This window comes from Gallinula chloropus (genome assembly GCF_964237585.1).
Source record: "Gallinula chloropus genome assembly, chromosome: 4".
Lineage (NCBI taxonomy): Eukaryota > Metazoa > Chordata > Aves > Gruiformes > Rallidae > Gallinula > Gallinula chloropus.
Genome location: NC_140088.1, coordinates 16,091,823 through 16,108,799, shown reverse-complemented (window position 1 = coordinate 16,108,799; position 16,977 = coordinate 16,091,823). Strand labels below are relative to the sequence as shown.

At 40.8% G+C, this 16,977-nt stretch overlaps 1 protein-coding gene across 1 annotated transcript in view; it reads right to left on the bottom strand.

Moving 5' to 3' along the window:
• RAD51B (RAD51 paralog B) overlaps positions 1–16,977 on the bottom strand; it is a gene marked incomplete at its 5' end in the record, with an annotated part of 370,396 nt that overhangs the window by 117,727 nt on the left and 235,692 nt on the right. Inside the window, one exon of the mRNA XM_084263415.1 lies at positions 8,865–8,943. Coding sequence (XP_084119541.1) covers positions 8,865–8,943 — 79 coding nt within the window. The remainder of the gene's footprint in view (positions 1–8,864; positions 8,944–16,977) is intronic.

The window sequence follows — 16,977 nt, the reverse complement described above, 5'->3', positions numbered from 1 at the left end:
GACTGGCTTGATTTTCAAAGGTAACAAGCACCTACAGCTCCCACTGACCTTAGTGACAGCTGCAGCTCTAAAAATCAATTTAAGATAGTTTGCATATTGAGAAGAACTGAAGGAAAATAAAAGGCCTATTGTGTGGATACCAGGAGTTTAAACACTGCTGATGGGTGGTATATGAGCCCCTTCCCTTTTCAAATGAATTCAACTTCATGTTTTGTTTGGTTTTCCTGTTGATGCATCCTGCACCCTCCAGTGCTAAGCTGGTGGGATCCCACATACTTTTCCTGGCATGTGGAGTTTAAAATAAGAGACCTCAGCAATCGGATATCCTCAGCATTTCCAGCTATTGAACACAATCATGAGTACTGTGATCCAATTTCAGAGCAGAGAATAAAAGATATAGAGGAATATTCTCCCTGTGCTGGTATGAGGCAGTCAAAAGAAAACAAAGCAAACAGGATGTTCTGCTCCTCTGTGAACTTCAGCAAATGGCCACAGCAGACAGGATACAGTCTACGAACACACAGCTGCACTGTATGTGCCTGGCTGCCAATACCTTTTTCTGGGCAGTTCACTTGCAGTGCAAATACAGCATGAAGAAAGTTAAAGGTGTAATGTGCAGTTCCCACCTGACAGGCCTCAAGACTGAAGTCCTTCAAACACACACACACACACTGAAGGAGGAATCTGACGCTTTCTATACGCTACTAAACAAAAGAGTCTCATCCCTTAACTCACTCAGAACATCTTCAGGAGTGCAATGCTTGGCATTCCTGACTCAGGACATCAGCTTCCTTATTCTAAGCTTATTCACTCAGCAGCCACATCCCAGCCAAGGTCTCCCCAACAGCACAGAGCACTCTGAGAAATCACCCTATTGCAGACTGCTTGATAGCACTCTAATAGTTCCACAACATTTTCTAGAAACAGCTCTCTTCCCAGCTCCACTGCTGCTTCTGCAGAGCACACCTTTACAGGATGCTGGATTGTTGGGGAGACTGTTTCTGTGCTGGAAAAGCTTGGAAGTTTAAATGAAAATGAGATGTGGTGGACAATGAAGTAAAATCTTTCCAGCAACATCTCTTGTTGAACTGTTAATCTTAGCATCATTTGCCTGTGCTTCCTCTTCACCTCAGTTGAGCCCTAAGGCAGATGCTCTAGGGTTATTCAGGTGGCAAACCAAGGAACAGCGGGGGCTGATACACCAAGCCAAGCTCTAACATACTGCTGACTAAACTTGCTGCCTCTCTCATCTCTGTAACCCTTGGTTAACTCAATCCAGCCCTGAAATTTAATCTCACAATTTTTTCAGGGGTCTTCACAGAACTGAATGACAAAAGGCCAGCTTCTGGTTTCACTGAAGCATAAACAAAGAAGTCCTGCAGTATAAGTTCAAATGAACACTGCAGAAAATACAGTAACAGCCCAATGTTATTAATGTCAGGGAATGACTGTAATGGGACAAACCTTTCGAAGTAAAAACCTGTTTGTTGAGAGGGTTTATCATGTGTCTGTTCCTATGAAAGTGCTATATACTCCTGTTCCATTTTATCAAGACAGATTTAAGCTTATATGATAAGATCATTTAAATTTATGGTTAGTCTTAAAGTTTTAAAGACAGGGCAAGTTTACACTTTGGATGCAGATACCTGAGGTTGTTCTAGGTGTGTTAATTCTCAAAACATGAAGTTTCAAAGAAAAACTGCTGGGGCCAAAGTAGTGGGAATCCTATTTGCAAAGTGTTATCCCTGTGTTACTAAGACCCCCCTCAGGTACAGTTTTCTATTTTAGATGAGGTGCTATTCAAATGTGCCCATCTGTACAGGACTGAGCTCTGGAGACTTCCAGGTTTAGACTGTAGCTAACTGTTGGATTCTACACCACATTCCCCTCCCTTCCCAGTACCAATAAAGTGTCCAGCATTTCCCTTTGGCAGCAAGGCTGCACACACAGACATTTTACAAGATTTTAACACAGAGGATACATATAGTCTTATAACTACAGAAGAGTCACATGCACTACCAAGGTTAAGTCATTCAGGGCATAGTCCCTCATTGCCAGCTAGCTGCTGCACGAGATAGAACGACAGTAGTGATGGCTTCACCAAACATGGATGGTGAAGTCAGAACAGACACAAACTTTGAGTACAGCAAAAAGAAATCTAATTGTACCTGTAAAAGAACGGGAAAAATCACAGACTTAAACTGCCTTTTACTTTCTAAAGCTGCATACATAAAGCATGAGACTTCACTGGGGCTGAAAAAACATGGGTTTGGACACTTTTTCTGGCTTCTCACTTATGAATGTGTTCACTTAAGAACATTAAGTTCATTTTAGGTACATTTAACCTTATTCTAAAAATCTGTAGCTTGAAAGATATACTGTCTTCTGCGTTAAATCCAGTCAATTACTTGTAAAGTAATTGTAGAGTAAGAGTTGTCTTCTATGACAACATTCACTTCCCAGAACAATATACTGTCACAAATCACAGATAATAATACCTCTAATCAACAGACAACTTCACTCCTTATGTTAAAAGCCTTTTGGAAAAAAGGCCATTTGCTTTAGCACAGTGCTGAAAACACAGGGGAGCAGTCCACTTTGATCAGGAATTCCTTACAGAGGGACTGGTAAGAGGAAGATTTCTCTGAAGTGAGACCATTTTGTCCCAGGAAGCCAATGACAGTCTTGAAAAGAGGGAAATGTCTTTTAAAATACACTTGTGTAAATGAGAACAGATTTGGCACACTGCTTGAACAAAGTTTTTTTCATATTACAATTAAAAAAACTTAAGAAAAAACTAAATGCTGGTACTTTAGTTACAGTCCAGCAAAGTATTTAGGGACGTTTGGGTTTCAGTGCAATGAATGAGCACTGTGTCATCCATGTCTTTACATTCATGTTCAGAAATTACTGCTAAACTGGATTTATCCAGCATAATATTCTCCCAGAAGTTAAACTCACAGCAAAAAGTACAGCCAGAAACTTTACTGATCTGTGGTCTTTCTAATACGCCACTAGAAAGATCATGTTGGAAGAGAGAACCATTTAATTTTATTGAAATGACAAGTGTTTATGTTGTTTCAACTGGATCTAACCCCAAGGTGCCTCTAGTCCTCCTTTACAATTAAAACAGGTTCCCTCCACCTCTCTTCATTACTATTTTTAGTTGGTTTTGCATCTGTGCTTTGTTCCTCTGGAGTCCTCTGTTTGACAGCCATGAAGTAGAGCAACTCCCACAAAGTCACCTACTTAGGACACCCTCACTCAAGCAAACATCAGTCCTCTGTCAGGTTTGGTAATCATTCCTCAAAATGGCATGAACTGGCTGAACAAGACATTCTCACATGTGTGCAGGGTTTTACTAGCATCGGGGTGAGGGGTGTCTTACTTTTTTCACACTCCTTACTGCCAGGACAGACTGAGCCCACAAACCCATAGTGCTTTATTTTTTATCTCATCATTATAAACCTGTTAGAAATAGCATTTCTAGCTTTCAGTGTCCTGGGGGGAGTACAGCAAAAATGGTTCCACCCCACAGAGACCCTAACAATGATCAGTTCATCTTTATCCCTCCGATCAGGCCGGAAATCACCAGTGGCACAGCAAATCTGTTACCATCTCAATAGCAATGCACAACTTTATTCCCATTAATCTGTCTTCCATCCATTCACACATCAAGTACAACCCTGCTTCATTTTACAGATTATATCCATGTTGCTCCAGACAAAGGTCACTTTATAGTTACAGTTCTTCAACTGAATAAAAGCTTTTGATGCAGTAAATCATTGTCTCTCACTGTTCAAACTCACACAATACAATACAAATAATGCTGCCCTTTCTTTCAGAATTCCCTTTCTACCTCACTACTCATTACCAAAGCATTTCTTTACAAAATAAAATGAGGCACTTTCCACTTGCTTCAGCCATATAAATCAGTTATAGCACTTTGGAGACAGTTTGCCATGCTGCACTACAAACCCAGACCCTATGCTATTTTGAGATCAAAATGAGCCTCTTTTCATTACATTAGTGACAAATGAAACATAATGTACCAAGATTTCCCTAGACTTAGCTGTTCTGAGATCTTTTCTCTCTTAGTACTGTGAAACTTAAGACATAAGACACTCTGTTCTGAGTGCCACGTAACATATTTCTACTAACCACAAACTACCTGCATCAATATTACATTGCAGGCAAGATGAGCATTGTTGTGTGCACACAGACATGTCTGCAGTGGAAAAGAGGGCAGGGGAAAGGGTGGATTAATCAACTAACTAATGATCCAGTCCTGCTGGCACAAAAGTCAAACTCTTCCCTTCAGGGATACAAGGTATTCTGTCCTTTCTTTGGTTAGTAAGGGTAGCCGGTCACTAAAAGCACACAGATTTTGAGGTTAAATTTGCAGACAGCTGTAACTTTCTTTCACAAGGAAGAATAAAACATAGCAGGATAAATCTTAATGTCAGGTACACTGCTGCAAAATGGCAACCATTTAGTGGCAAGGGTGCTTTATTTAGCACTGAAGGTCACAGCAAAAGCTGACAAATTTTGATCTGGAATGCAGGGCAAGTATTTAGCAGCAAGATAACTAAAACTTGAAAACACTGTCAAGGCAGATCAGAAACTCACCTGTCTTGATGCCTTCAAATAAAACTGAATGCCTTTCTAGAAGACATGATTCAGTGTAACATAAATTATCAGGCACCTGACGGAAACATGTATGATATATGGGAGGTCAATTTGGATGAACTGGTGATTCCACCCATCTTTAAACCCTATGAAACTGAAAATAAATCAAAAGCAAGTCAGTCCTAACTAACCAGTGTTATTTGCCATATGTTTTCAGTACTTCAGAGCTGTTTCAGTGAAAAGTAATGTTAATCAATTGGTTGAAGCATTCAGCAAAAAGTCCCAGTCAGCTCTTCACTTTTCCAACACCTTCCCTGTCTTCTTTTCTAGCACCATCCTCTTGATAACAGAGGGCATTTACTTCTGTGAGGTGGAATGAGATACAGCCAAGCTATCAGTTGTTCATAGCTAGGGCCTGTTGCTAGTTTGTATTTATGCCCTAGAATGCTGCTGCTTCTAAAGGTAGACTCGGAGGGTTGCCCACAGAATATATCCTAAAATCGACCTCAATTTATTCAGCCTGTTTCTTTTTGCACATGTGTGTGCATGTCTCCTGGTTTGCCCCTGGCAGGCCCCCCCTTCTCCACCAGACCCCAGCCACACAAAACTACAACAGCATGGCAAACAGCATCTTCTAGTTCAGCTGCCACAGCCCAGCATGTGCTACATTCAGGTTCTATGAAATTACAGCTAGGTAAGAACAGCCCAGAATCTGTTCTGATACACTAGGAACAGAATGACCAGCTAGGAATTTCTCATCTGAGAGAGAAATTATATCACTGCCAATGAGAAAAATAACCTTGTGACTTGCTCCTTTAATCAAGTAGATCTGGACCTTTTTTTACTGTTAGTCTTCAACAGTATCACACCATTCACTTTAGTATATTGAATTAGGGAAGCAACAGCAAGACCCTACATGGAATAGAAAAGCAGGCAGTAAAAATTCCAATATTTTGCAGTGCTTAGATCCAAGCTTGTGCCTCTCTGTTTAAGATCTCCACAAAACAGAGATCTGCTGTCAGACTGGATTTTGCACTCACAATTCAGGTTCAGCACCGAGTCACTTACAGAACGGCAGCACATTACGTGACATTGTACTGCAATGTAAAGGCAACTGAGGCTTTTCTTTCGGGTTTGCACTCCACCCCCTCTACAGCACAGAGCAGTCTGAAGCAATAAAAGGGGGAGACTAAAGGCTGACTTTCCTTGCTAAATCTCGGACCGGCCAATCTTGCTTCGCAATCATCAAATTTAATTGCACTAGTCTGCAAATGGAAGTAAAAGAGTAAGTGAGTAACTGGATTCTTTCAATCCCTGAACATTTCAAGTTTAGATAAGCACAGAAGTTTTCTCCTTGGCACCCTTGGGCAGCCTGGAGCTCCCCTCTGACAATAAGAGTGCCTTTACTAGGGTGTCCTCGAACTCTCCTGTGCTTGCACTGGGGCCGTGAGATGCGAAGATACCAGGGAAACAGAGCAGCGATTTACATTGACAAAGAGGATTTTGATACACTCCTCCAAATGGGGCAGCATTACCATCTTAATAGCCTTTTGCTCTCAGCTCTCTTCCTGAGGACGCTGGAGATTTTTGCGAATGGTGAACAGTTCCGCTTCCCATTTTAACTGCAACAATAGCAGAAGGGTTCCTTAAACTGCATCAAATAGCAGCCTGTGAAATCCCTAACTAGCCGCACTGCCTCTCCTGCCGTTTTATTATCCTGCGGCCCACAGAACAAAAGGGGGGGAGAGCTCCTCCTCACTTTTAGCCTATTCCACACATCCTAATCCCTCAGAGGTGGCAATGGAAATTGCTTGTGGAACTGTTAAATCACACTTTCACTTTGTCTTTCATTCCCCATTCACCCTTGCTAATCAAGGAGTTTCCAGCCACATTTTCCGATATCAATTTGTTTATGGCCTATTGGTTAATGGTCCCGGGATGGGACCCCCTGAGTAAGAAGAAAGAATCCTGGGCACTTCAGCCAGCTGCTGCTTCTCACCAGTTCCCACACCCATCCACTTGTTCCCGTCAGCTGCCCTGAATGTGCTCACCTCCTGACACCAACTGAATTAAACAACAAAGCCTGAATGGAAAGCTGCCTTTGCAAGCAGGCTGTGGGACAGATTCCACTCGATAGCGCTGTGTGATGCCCCTCGAGCCGCAGTGCAGGGACGCTCCCTCTCTGACTGATCTGTGGCTAGCTGCCCTACTGACATCTTACCTTGTTTAGCAGTACCGGGTACAACTCTCACAAAAACTCTGGTCTCTCTTGCCCGAGGCAGCCTGATGCCACTTTCTGCATCTCACCCGAAATTGCCCTTTCCGGGGTGCGTTGCTCACTTCCTCTTTCCATTGAAATGTGGAATGAAAACATGGGATATTTACTTTGTACAACTTAATGAGATGGCTTGCATGTAAGCAATTACAAGTTGCTATAAAATACTCATCAGAGGAACCATGCTCTTGGTTACTCTCCATCTAGGAGAAAAACCCCTAAAATGGGAACATAACGGTGTAGTTGGAAAGCGAAAGGCTTGCACAAAGAAGAGCTTCAAGCTGCCTTCCAGCATGTACAAAGAACTAAAAAAACACCTGGGTTGGGTAATTTTTAGAAACATGGTCAATCATATTTTATATGTGCACCCCAGAAACATATGGATAAAAGGTAAGAGCAATTGCCATACTCCTAATACAGTGATACCCTTCTACCCGAGAGTCCTGCTGCATCATCGTTATGTGTTACCACGTCCATTTGCTCTTTAAAGGTAGAGTTCAGTCCTTGGCAAGCTCTATTCCTGGCTCACAGAAAAGAACTGAAACAAATAAAGATCCTCTCTGAACACATGCTTCCTGTTTCTGAAATGGGAAAGCTTTCTTTCCCAAAGTTCCACTACATTACTGCCTGAGAACAGAGCAGGAAATTGCCTCCTTTTATAATGACCAGCAACATGTCTGCAACTCAACATAGAAAAGTAGCTTTTCTTCTGCCCTATAAAAAACATGCCTAGAACAGATCTCACAAGCCACCTTGGTTTAAAATAATAAAAATTGTTTCTAGGTCCTGTAACCTGTTTAAAATTAATGGTACCAAATAAAGCAGATCAAATTCCCAGAATGCCATCTAAGAATACACTGGGTATAGTATCCAAAGGCTTAGGAAACATGAGATGGACCTCCAGATCATCATTATGTAGATGTATCAAATGGAAGCAAAAATGTACCAAATATGTTTTTGGTTTTTTTCCTGCCTTATGTACCACCATAAATGTAAGTGTATTCAGCCATTAGTAAAAGTAAGTATGTTATTAGTCTGGTACAGCCTTTTTGAAAGTGAGAAATGGGCAATCAGAAGAGAGAGAACTGTTCACATGCTTTAAAATGTTTATAGTGCTTTATGGGATCAGTCACTGGAAACGGAGAAACAGCAATGCCATGGCTGTGTGTGAGAGTGTATCCTCTGAGCAAAAAGTGACAAGCACTGACTAGTTATATTTAGCCTGCTAAACTGATGCAGCACTCTGGAGCCAGCCTGCACATCAACACACAGCAACTCAACAAAATTGATCTATAAACATCTGTCAAAAAGTAAGGACATTAAAGGAAGATTTACAGGGGTAAATGGGGCAAAGAAGGGAAGAGCTGAACTTCTCTTTTTGCTATGGTCTGAAAGTACGTGATTTAGGACACGGCCACAAGGAACTACCCTGCCATCATGGTAGTAATATCCAGCTTTTCAGTGAACTACCTCATATCCTAGAGAATCTGAGGATTATTTAAGACCATAGGGCACTAGCATTAACACGATCACAAAAATAAGAGAACTGATATTAATTTCCTGTATTTTATTAATGTTAACCCATTTTCTACAGAAGAACCATTTATTAGAGCATGTCATTAATGATAGATGGGCATGTTTCTCCCTGAGAAACCTGTCCCATAGGAGCAATGTAGCCAGAACCTTTCTACTTTACCTTGAAGGAAAACAGGGAACCTTGATTAGTAATTTTAGAGCCAATCCTTCCATCTGTAGCAATATGCAACAGCTAACTCGGTATAATCCAAGACAAAGCAATGAACATAGTAGAAGACTGTCCTTCTCAATTAGCCTCGTTTAAATGTGTGGGGTTTTAATTAGGTATAAAAAGCAGCATTTTCAACAACAGTCACTGCTACCTACAGGTAGCCTGCTTAAAATACTATTTGTAAAGGCAAAACAATCAATGCTCTGGTCTTACCTTGAAGAACCAACCCTGATTTGTCAATGGTGTAGAAAAAAACGGAGAAGGGAGCAACAGGGGATTTCGCAACCAGGAGCTGCAAAACAAAGAAGCAATATATAAGTACACATATTTCTAACATACTGATCAGAGGTCAAATCTATAGAACAATCTCACTGGATTTAACTTCCAGAAGTAGTAAAGCATACTACAGAAATAACAAAGTAATTATTGAACTTCTAAGTAGTTAAGGTCTTCTCATATAGATCATGCTGCAATTTTAACAAGATTTACACATCTTAAACACCATCATGAAAGCAGCAAGTTTTGCTTGTCTTGCTGGCATCCTGTTAAGGCCAATCATTCCTGCTGGTTCACACAGTTGCACTAGGATAGAAGACAATTAGGAGTATCGGAATTTTAATTGCCACTGCTCATTCCACTGATGTACCCACTCAGCTGCTCCAAGAACTCTACCTGCCGTCTTCCTCCTGCCCCTGGAAGCAGTGTGGTCCACGCATGGGCACCACACCAGGGAAGGTAACATGCCATTGCAATTATCTTGATGTCCTCTTTTGCAAGAGGAGTAATGACCAAGTCAAGTTTTATTCGGGGATCCTGTCCTTGGAGTTTCAAAACAGGATCTGTAATTCCCTTGGGGTGTATACCAGAATTGAATTTAGCTCAGCTTTCGGGTGTGTTGGGCCCCGTAGCGAGGCCAGAAATAGCCCAAGCTCTCTGGCTCCATTATGGAAGAACTGTTCCCATGTGGAAGATGAGCTGCAACAGAGCTCTGGAGAGAAAGAAATGGGCTTGTTGGCGTGGCAGGGGACATGGGACCCACAGTGCCAAACTCACACAAATGTGCCAGGCTTTACTGCTTAGTTGTTTGATTTTCGCTGATTGCCAAGGACTTCTCCCTCACAGCTTGCCTCAAAATAACCCCCATTCTGTCATCTACATGCAAGTGACATTTTAATGATAAATTTAATAAGCTCTGCCCAGAGTGCAATTTGCACAAACAGCAATCTAACTGTCCCCATGTGAGCCCTGCACAAGACACTGACAGCAGTGGTTGATGTGGAGAGCGTGCTGCTGCTCTGCCTCTGGCACAGAGCTGCTGAACAAAGCTGAAACACCTTTTTCCTCTTGCCTCTTCAACAGCTCCAAATGGCCAGAAGCCGAAACCCAGCCCTCTTGGTGGCGGTTCTGCACCCTGCAAGAACCTTGCTGCCCTCTCAGCTCCTGAGAAACATAGCCTGGGGAGGCAGCTCCCCCTCAGCCTGTACCCATCCCGTGTGGGGATCTGATTCCGGCACAGCAACACTGCAGAGCCTGAGCCATGACTGCTCAGGACACAGGAGAGAGACAGCTGCCTTCCCTTCCCTGTAGTGTTTTCACCTCACCTGCCCATGGAACTATCCCGCACCTCAGTGCCTGAACTGCCAAAGCCCTGTCAGGTACAACCCTTGATCAGCCCAGGACAGGCAACCCACTGTCAGATACATCCAAACACAGATTTCTGAGAACTGCAGACAGTAACAATCTTATTTTTAGGGTGTGGGGCACCAATAGATCCTGCTGACTACAAACGGAGTAAAAAAAGCCCATTATTTCCAAAGGTTATGGCTTAATTCCACCAAGCATTTGAGTTCTCATAAGGGTCACTGCATATGAATTTTGGTTGGTGGTGCCTAACGATCAGCAGGAAAACAATGAGCAGGTTTTATAAAAGCCAAGAGAGCCTACAGAAAACCGAGGAGGTTCATGCTTACCCAAACTGCTCATATTTCACTGAAAGTCAGACAGTATTGAATCACGTCACAGATAGACAGAATCGGGACATTTATTCCTAAGTGTTAGATTAAAAATATCAAGCACACGAAGTTTGAGCTCTGCAGTGTACTTAGCTAACTAGAGGCTTTATCAGAAAAATCTACTATAGAATCAAGGCTTGTGTGACTTCCCTGCAGCACTTTAAATGCTGTATCTGTGAAATAGGTAGGTTTCATTTGTACTGGTATGTAGTCTGCAAGCAGGACCATGCTTAGATGTCTTGCAAATTTTTGCCTCATGAGTTTGTAGTGGTGAAGGTATTGGTCTCTTCCCTGAAGCAACATGAGATAGGACAAGAAGAAATGGCCTCAAACTGCACCAGGGTGTTAGGAAAAACTGCTTCACTGACAGGGTTGTCAAGCACTAGAACAGGCTGCCCAGGGAGGTGGTTGAGTCTCCATCCCTAGAGGTAGTTAAAAGATGCATAGATGTGATGCTTAGGAATGTGGTTAGACTCAGCAGTGTTAGGTAAATGGTTGGACTTGATCTTTTTCTAACCAAAATGATTCTATGATTCTTTCTCATCTGATCCTGACACAGGCTGAGGAAACAAAATCCTCATGTCTGGTTCTTTGTATATAACCATTCTTACCCATGTACCCACAGCTAGCAAACATTTTAATAGTTTTCAGAATTTACACCAAAAGTAGTCTCCCGTCTTCTTCAGATAGTAAAAAATAAAGGCAGGCACATAAAGACCACAAATACAGCTGGAGAACATCAGACCAGTCCAAATGTCAATGTTTTCCTTTCAGTCATATGAAGCTGGCAAAACCACCCCAGGATGTGATACAACCTTTGTGAACTACTCCAAGTAGGAAAACTGCTGTGCTAGCACTTTCCCCTCTTCCATGTTAATTACAGTTCTCACTGGAACAAACTCCTGGAGAAAGAAGAGGCATGTCACATCCTACGCCCATGACGCACCTTGACAAAACCCAAATTCCCTTGCCAGTTGTTTTTTTCCCAGAGCCATCACTTCCCATGGACGGGGCAGAGGGAAGCAGAGTGCCTCCTGGTGCTTTGCATGCTCCTGCAGCTCCAGGAACATGGGGGAGAGGATGGGGAGGAAAAACTGTGCAAATGCTCAGCCCCAGAGTCTCCAGTAACAGCTGGATGTTTAATCGGAAAGGCCCGAAGTGAAACAGTTACAAATCTGATGTCTAAGGTCAGGTTCCTGGCACTCTGCGCAGTACTGTGCATGCAACTGCTAACCTGTACATGCATGTGCACCAGGCACAGTTGTACGTGCAAAGGGATGGACATTCAAATAACCCTGTGTACATTCTGTTACTGCATTTTTATGCAGTTACAATATGCGTATGACTAAGTTTAGCAGTGAGAAAATATAATAAATCACATCCTTTCAGCAGCACGTCACAGGGCCTCTCGGAAAGGCTGCTGCTGCACAGTGACATCTGAAGCTCAGAATTAGCTTATTTTCTAGTGAAAGTGGAACAGCTCAGACTATTCAAAGGTATCACTTTAATTTGAATGCTTGCTTAATAAGACAAACAACCGTTAAAGTATGATCGTGTATTTCACAGAATTTTTTTTTTTATTTTATTTGGATTTGTGTTTCAACCAAAGAGAAAAAACTGTAAAAGGTCATGTAAACCATCCCCTGGTTGGAATAGCCAACACAGAGTAGGTTCTTACATATATGAGACACTTAGAAAACATAGAAGGAAACACATATTTAAAAAAAGAAAAAAGACGTTTTAGAGCCCAAGAAGCAGAAGTATAAATCAAGGATGGAAAAAATAACTAAATAAATAAAATCAAGGTAATCAAGCAATATCAGAAAGGAAATAAAAATTGTAGTTATAATGAAATGACACTGGAATAGTGATTAAAAATATTCTAGATATGAGTGAAGAAATAATCAGTTTTCAACAAGCAGGATGATGCTGAAAAAGAGCAAAAGGTAGATAATAGAATTATTTAGACACAGAAATAAACACTGAGTGGAATGAAAACTCCAGGAGCTTAGCACATGCAGTAGAATATAGATAATATTGATTGAAAAAGCACTGTTAAGAATCATCATGTAAATTTAGGTCTCATAGTCAGTATTTGTCATACATCTATGAAATTTGTCCTGGTTTTGGCATATAAAGTTAATTTTCTTCCTAGCAGCTGGTGTACTGCTGTGGTTTGGATTTCAGATAAGAATAATGTTGATAACACACTGATGTTTTAGTTTTTTGCCAAGCACTCAAGAACTTTTCAGCTTCTTGTACTGGCCCGCAAATGAGAATCGTAGAACCATAGAAGATGGGGAGCACCCAAGGAGCTGGGAGGGGACACAGCCAGGACAGCTGACCCAAACTGACTGAAGAGATATGCTGTAGCATGCTCAGAATATAACTCAGGGTTGGCCAGGCAGTGGTGTGGCTCAGGAATTAGCTGAGCGTCAGCTTTGTGTGGTAAGCAACTGTGCTGTTCATCACTTGTTTTGTACATTCTTCTCCATCTCCTCCTTCCATTTTTTCCCTATTACACTGGTTTTATCTCAACTCATGAGTTTGAGCTTTTTTGTTTCTGTCCCCCACCCCACTGTGTGTTGGGGGTGTGAGCCAACGGCTGTGTGGTTAAACCATGACAAAATTGAAGATGATGCAACATAACTGAGAATCAACATAATCCTCAAAGGGAAGAGAAAAAAAACCCAAACTAGTGAATTGAGGCCTCTACTCTGATTTCAGTATCACGCAGCATTTGTAAGAAATTTTGAAGAGAAAAACAACTAGACTTGGGAAATGGGATAAAATGAAACATGGACGTCATGCCAGACATACCTGACATCTTCCTTTGCAATTTTTAGAAATGTGAAATAAATTTGACCTCATCTATTTGGATCTCTGTAAAGTTTTTGACACTGCTAAACAGGCACTGATAATGCAGTAAGCAAGGATAAGCACAAAAGCTGTAAGACAAAAGGGGAAACACTTATTGAAAAGAACACTTCCCAGATGCTTTACAAGGTGATGTAAGCAGGGCAATGGCAGATCCAGTTGTTCAGTAAACTGCCATGTAACACCTGGCAAAACCAGTGATACATTGGTGTATTCTGTACAAGCCACTAGCAAGCTTGAATCTGGAATACCACATACAGCATAGTCATGCTTGGACTCAAGAGATCGGCTGCAAGAGATCGGCTGTGTGCTGGTGAGGAGAATAGAGTGCTCATCTGAGACGCCACTAGAAAAAAACTAGCTGAATGAATCTAGCAAAATATGAAGGCTGAATATTGTCTCTGTGTGTAAGTGAAGGAGGAGAGGGGAAATGAGATAATGGAGCAGGAAGAAAGAGAAGATCTGACAACACTGGCACAAGAACAAACATGTAGCCACAGACATTTTGGATGGAAGTTTTAAAGTTTGCAAATATCAGTAAAGTGAGATTCTGGAAGAGCCTTCAACTCAAAGAGGCAAGGATTAAAAAAAATAATGTTTGCTTTTAGGATTCAATTTAAAATATTTGTGAAAGGGGTATGAAGCAGTGCCAGGGAGGCACTCCGTGACCTATGAAGTATCTTCAAGTCCTATGGGCATCCTGAGAAGCATCAAAGCCCTGCCGACATCTTTTTGTTGAGAGGACTGACAGAGTTGGAACAACACATACTAACAATGTCCCTGTAAGGATCTTTGTGGTCAGTAAACCAAGAAAAAGTGACAGCAATATTATCTTACATAAGGCCTTAGTAGAGTGTATTTTAGTGTCCACTGGGCATCATATAACAAGGACAAGAAAACAAAATTCTAACAGATCTGTAAGACAATACATACAGATGTGTGTGCTTTTGGAGCACTGTCATGCTTTACAGATGTTGAGAAAAGGTGATAGATTTAACTTTGTTTCAATGGTTAGAATTTATAATTTAAAGTCTTCTCATCTCTATCTTCTGGTGAGCATGTGCTCCTCTCCCTAAGGTTCCAAGCAGCTGCCTGAGGATGTGAACACAAGGATCTTCCAGGATAACTTGGAAGAAGAAAGCTCAGGCAGAACAGGCATTTCTAAAACTCACATACATATATTTAACCCTATGTACTGTTCCAATTCTAAATCAGTCCTGGCCAAAAACTGGAGAGAGTACAGAAAGGTTTATTATCTGAACGTGGATCTGAATAAGAACCCTGTACTAATAAACCAAAACAGAAACATCTTTCCACAATCTTGCTTTCCCAAACCTGAGATTGACAAACTACATTTTCAGTCTAACATAAAACTTTTCCTCGGTTCCTTTTTGCTTCAGGAAAAGAAAGGAAAACATAACTACACAAATGTTCTTGACATATGCAAAGGAATTTATCGCTTTGTTTCCTAACCAGATAAGCAAAAGACACATCTTTTATGACAAGCACTACTTAAACAAGGAATCAAACAAGAAATACACAAATTTCTTTTCCTACTGATACTTTAGTGTAAAGTTGCACCAAAAGGAGTACACAATTTTAGACAAGTACACAGTAATGGTAAATAATAGCCTAAAGAAGTTATCAGGCATTTAGATTACAAAAATCATTTTTTAAAAAATGGCACAGTTAATAGAAAATAGGCATAATAAAATGCTGAAAGTGTTTCTAACTCATCTCATCCACGATGCTTTTGGAGTGCTATCCATGAGCTACACATGAGCTTCTAGAAAGGAATATAAAATCCAGATGCACTTATTCTAATGCTGCTCTCATACCAAAGTGCAAAGTCCTAACTTTACAAAACAGTCAAATCTTAGTTTCCTTTCTGTTCTTTCTAGCATCACATTTCCCTGTCAGGAGGTCTGTAATAATTATTATTTGACAACAATGTAGAATAAACATTAAACAACTGAAATTATTTCTGCCACAAGGCACGTTAAAAACACAAAGGTACTGTGGAAGATGAAATATATCACCGTGATGAAAAATGAATAGAAACTGGATAGATGCCATTAGATTAGATAAAGGAAGATAAATGGGAGACAGGCAGAGCAGTTGAGAAACAAAAGGCTTAGAGAGAATTGATGATGGCAGCAGAAAAACTGTGCATTAAAGTTTGTTTTTTAATTAGGAAAAGCATTTTTATTAATACAGGTTATTGTTTATAAGCTTTATGGAAGAGATGAATCACAGAAATTGATTGCAGAAGCCCAGCAGAAAATACTAATTATTGGGACAACATCCCCTGTCAATAGCAAGGAAAGTGATGAATTGGAAAGTGTATTGGATGGACTTTCAGTAGTCGTCCAATAACCAGAAATCAAGCCAGTGTCCTGCCAAAGTGCAAGTAAATAAGATGAAGGGGACGAAGTCTTATCTCAAATTAGTTGTCAAAAATGCCAGGATGATAAACTACCAAACAGTGAAATAATGATGATTTTTGACTGAGCTACGAGTTCTCACGTTAAGAAAACCAAAACAATTTCATAATGGAAAACCAACGATTTTAACAAAAGTAATGGACTAAGACATTTCAATGAAATATTTGAGAAAATTAGCTGTATTAACATTTAATACATCATTTCCCTTTAGACTGGAAAGTCATCCCGTTCCTTCCCCCTTTTTTGTACTGAGACTATCACACAAAATGGGCTCTTAGGAATGCCCAAGGAACACAAATAAAGCCTCTTTTAAGGTATATCAGCTTCTTAACAGTGAACAGATTGTCTTTTTGTTCTGTTCTGTGTTGTTTTTCCTTAGATTCCTTTGATTCCCTTTTCTACAAGATTTACCTTATCTTTTGTACAGACAAAATGCATAATACGTGCACGAAGGACCAAATGAATAACAAATCCACATGTATAGCCAACACATAGTTTGGAATTCAGACCTACTGACGAATTACTACGTACTTGAGATCTGTGGAAGGAGCCTGGCTCTCACTAGGGCTTCCTGTCCTTACTGAAACAATGCTGCCTTGCTGGCAATTTTTTGCTAATTCATATTGTTGCCCTATTGCTGAAAACAACCACTGATGCATTTCAGGAGGACTCTTCAGTTACACGACATTTGCTTGGAAGAGCATAGCAGAGAACTGAGAAGGAAATCTACACCATCGACAGCGTCACTGAACTGGGAAAAGACCATCTCTCAAAGTTAAGTTAGACTCACATACTAATAAAATCAGTGCTAAGCTAAACAAATCTTTCCCCTAATTGTGCCAAATAGTCTGGGTGGACAATCTTTATGCCAGAATTTCCCTTCTTATTGTAGATTAGAAGGGTTGTTTTTTCAGCTGCAACAGAGCCCAGGAAAAAGCCAGAAAGGAAAACAACAAAGTTGATTTTGCATCAGATATCCCAGCAGAACTCATA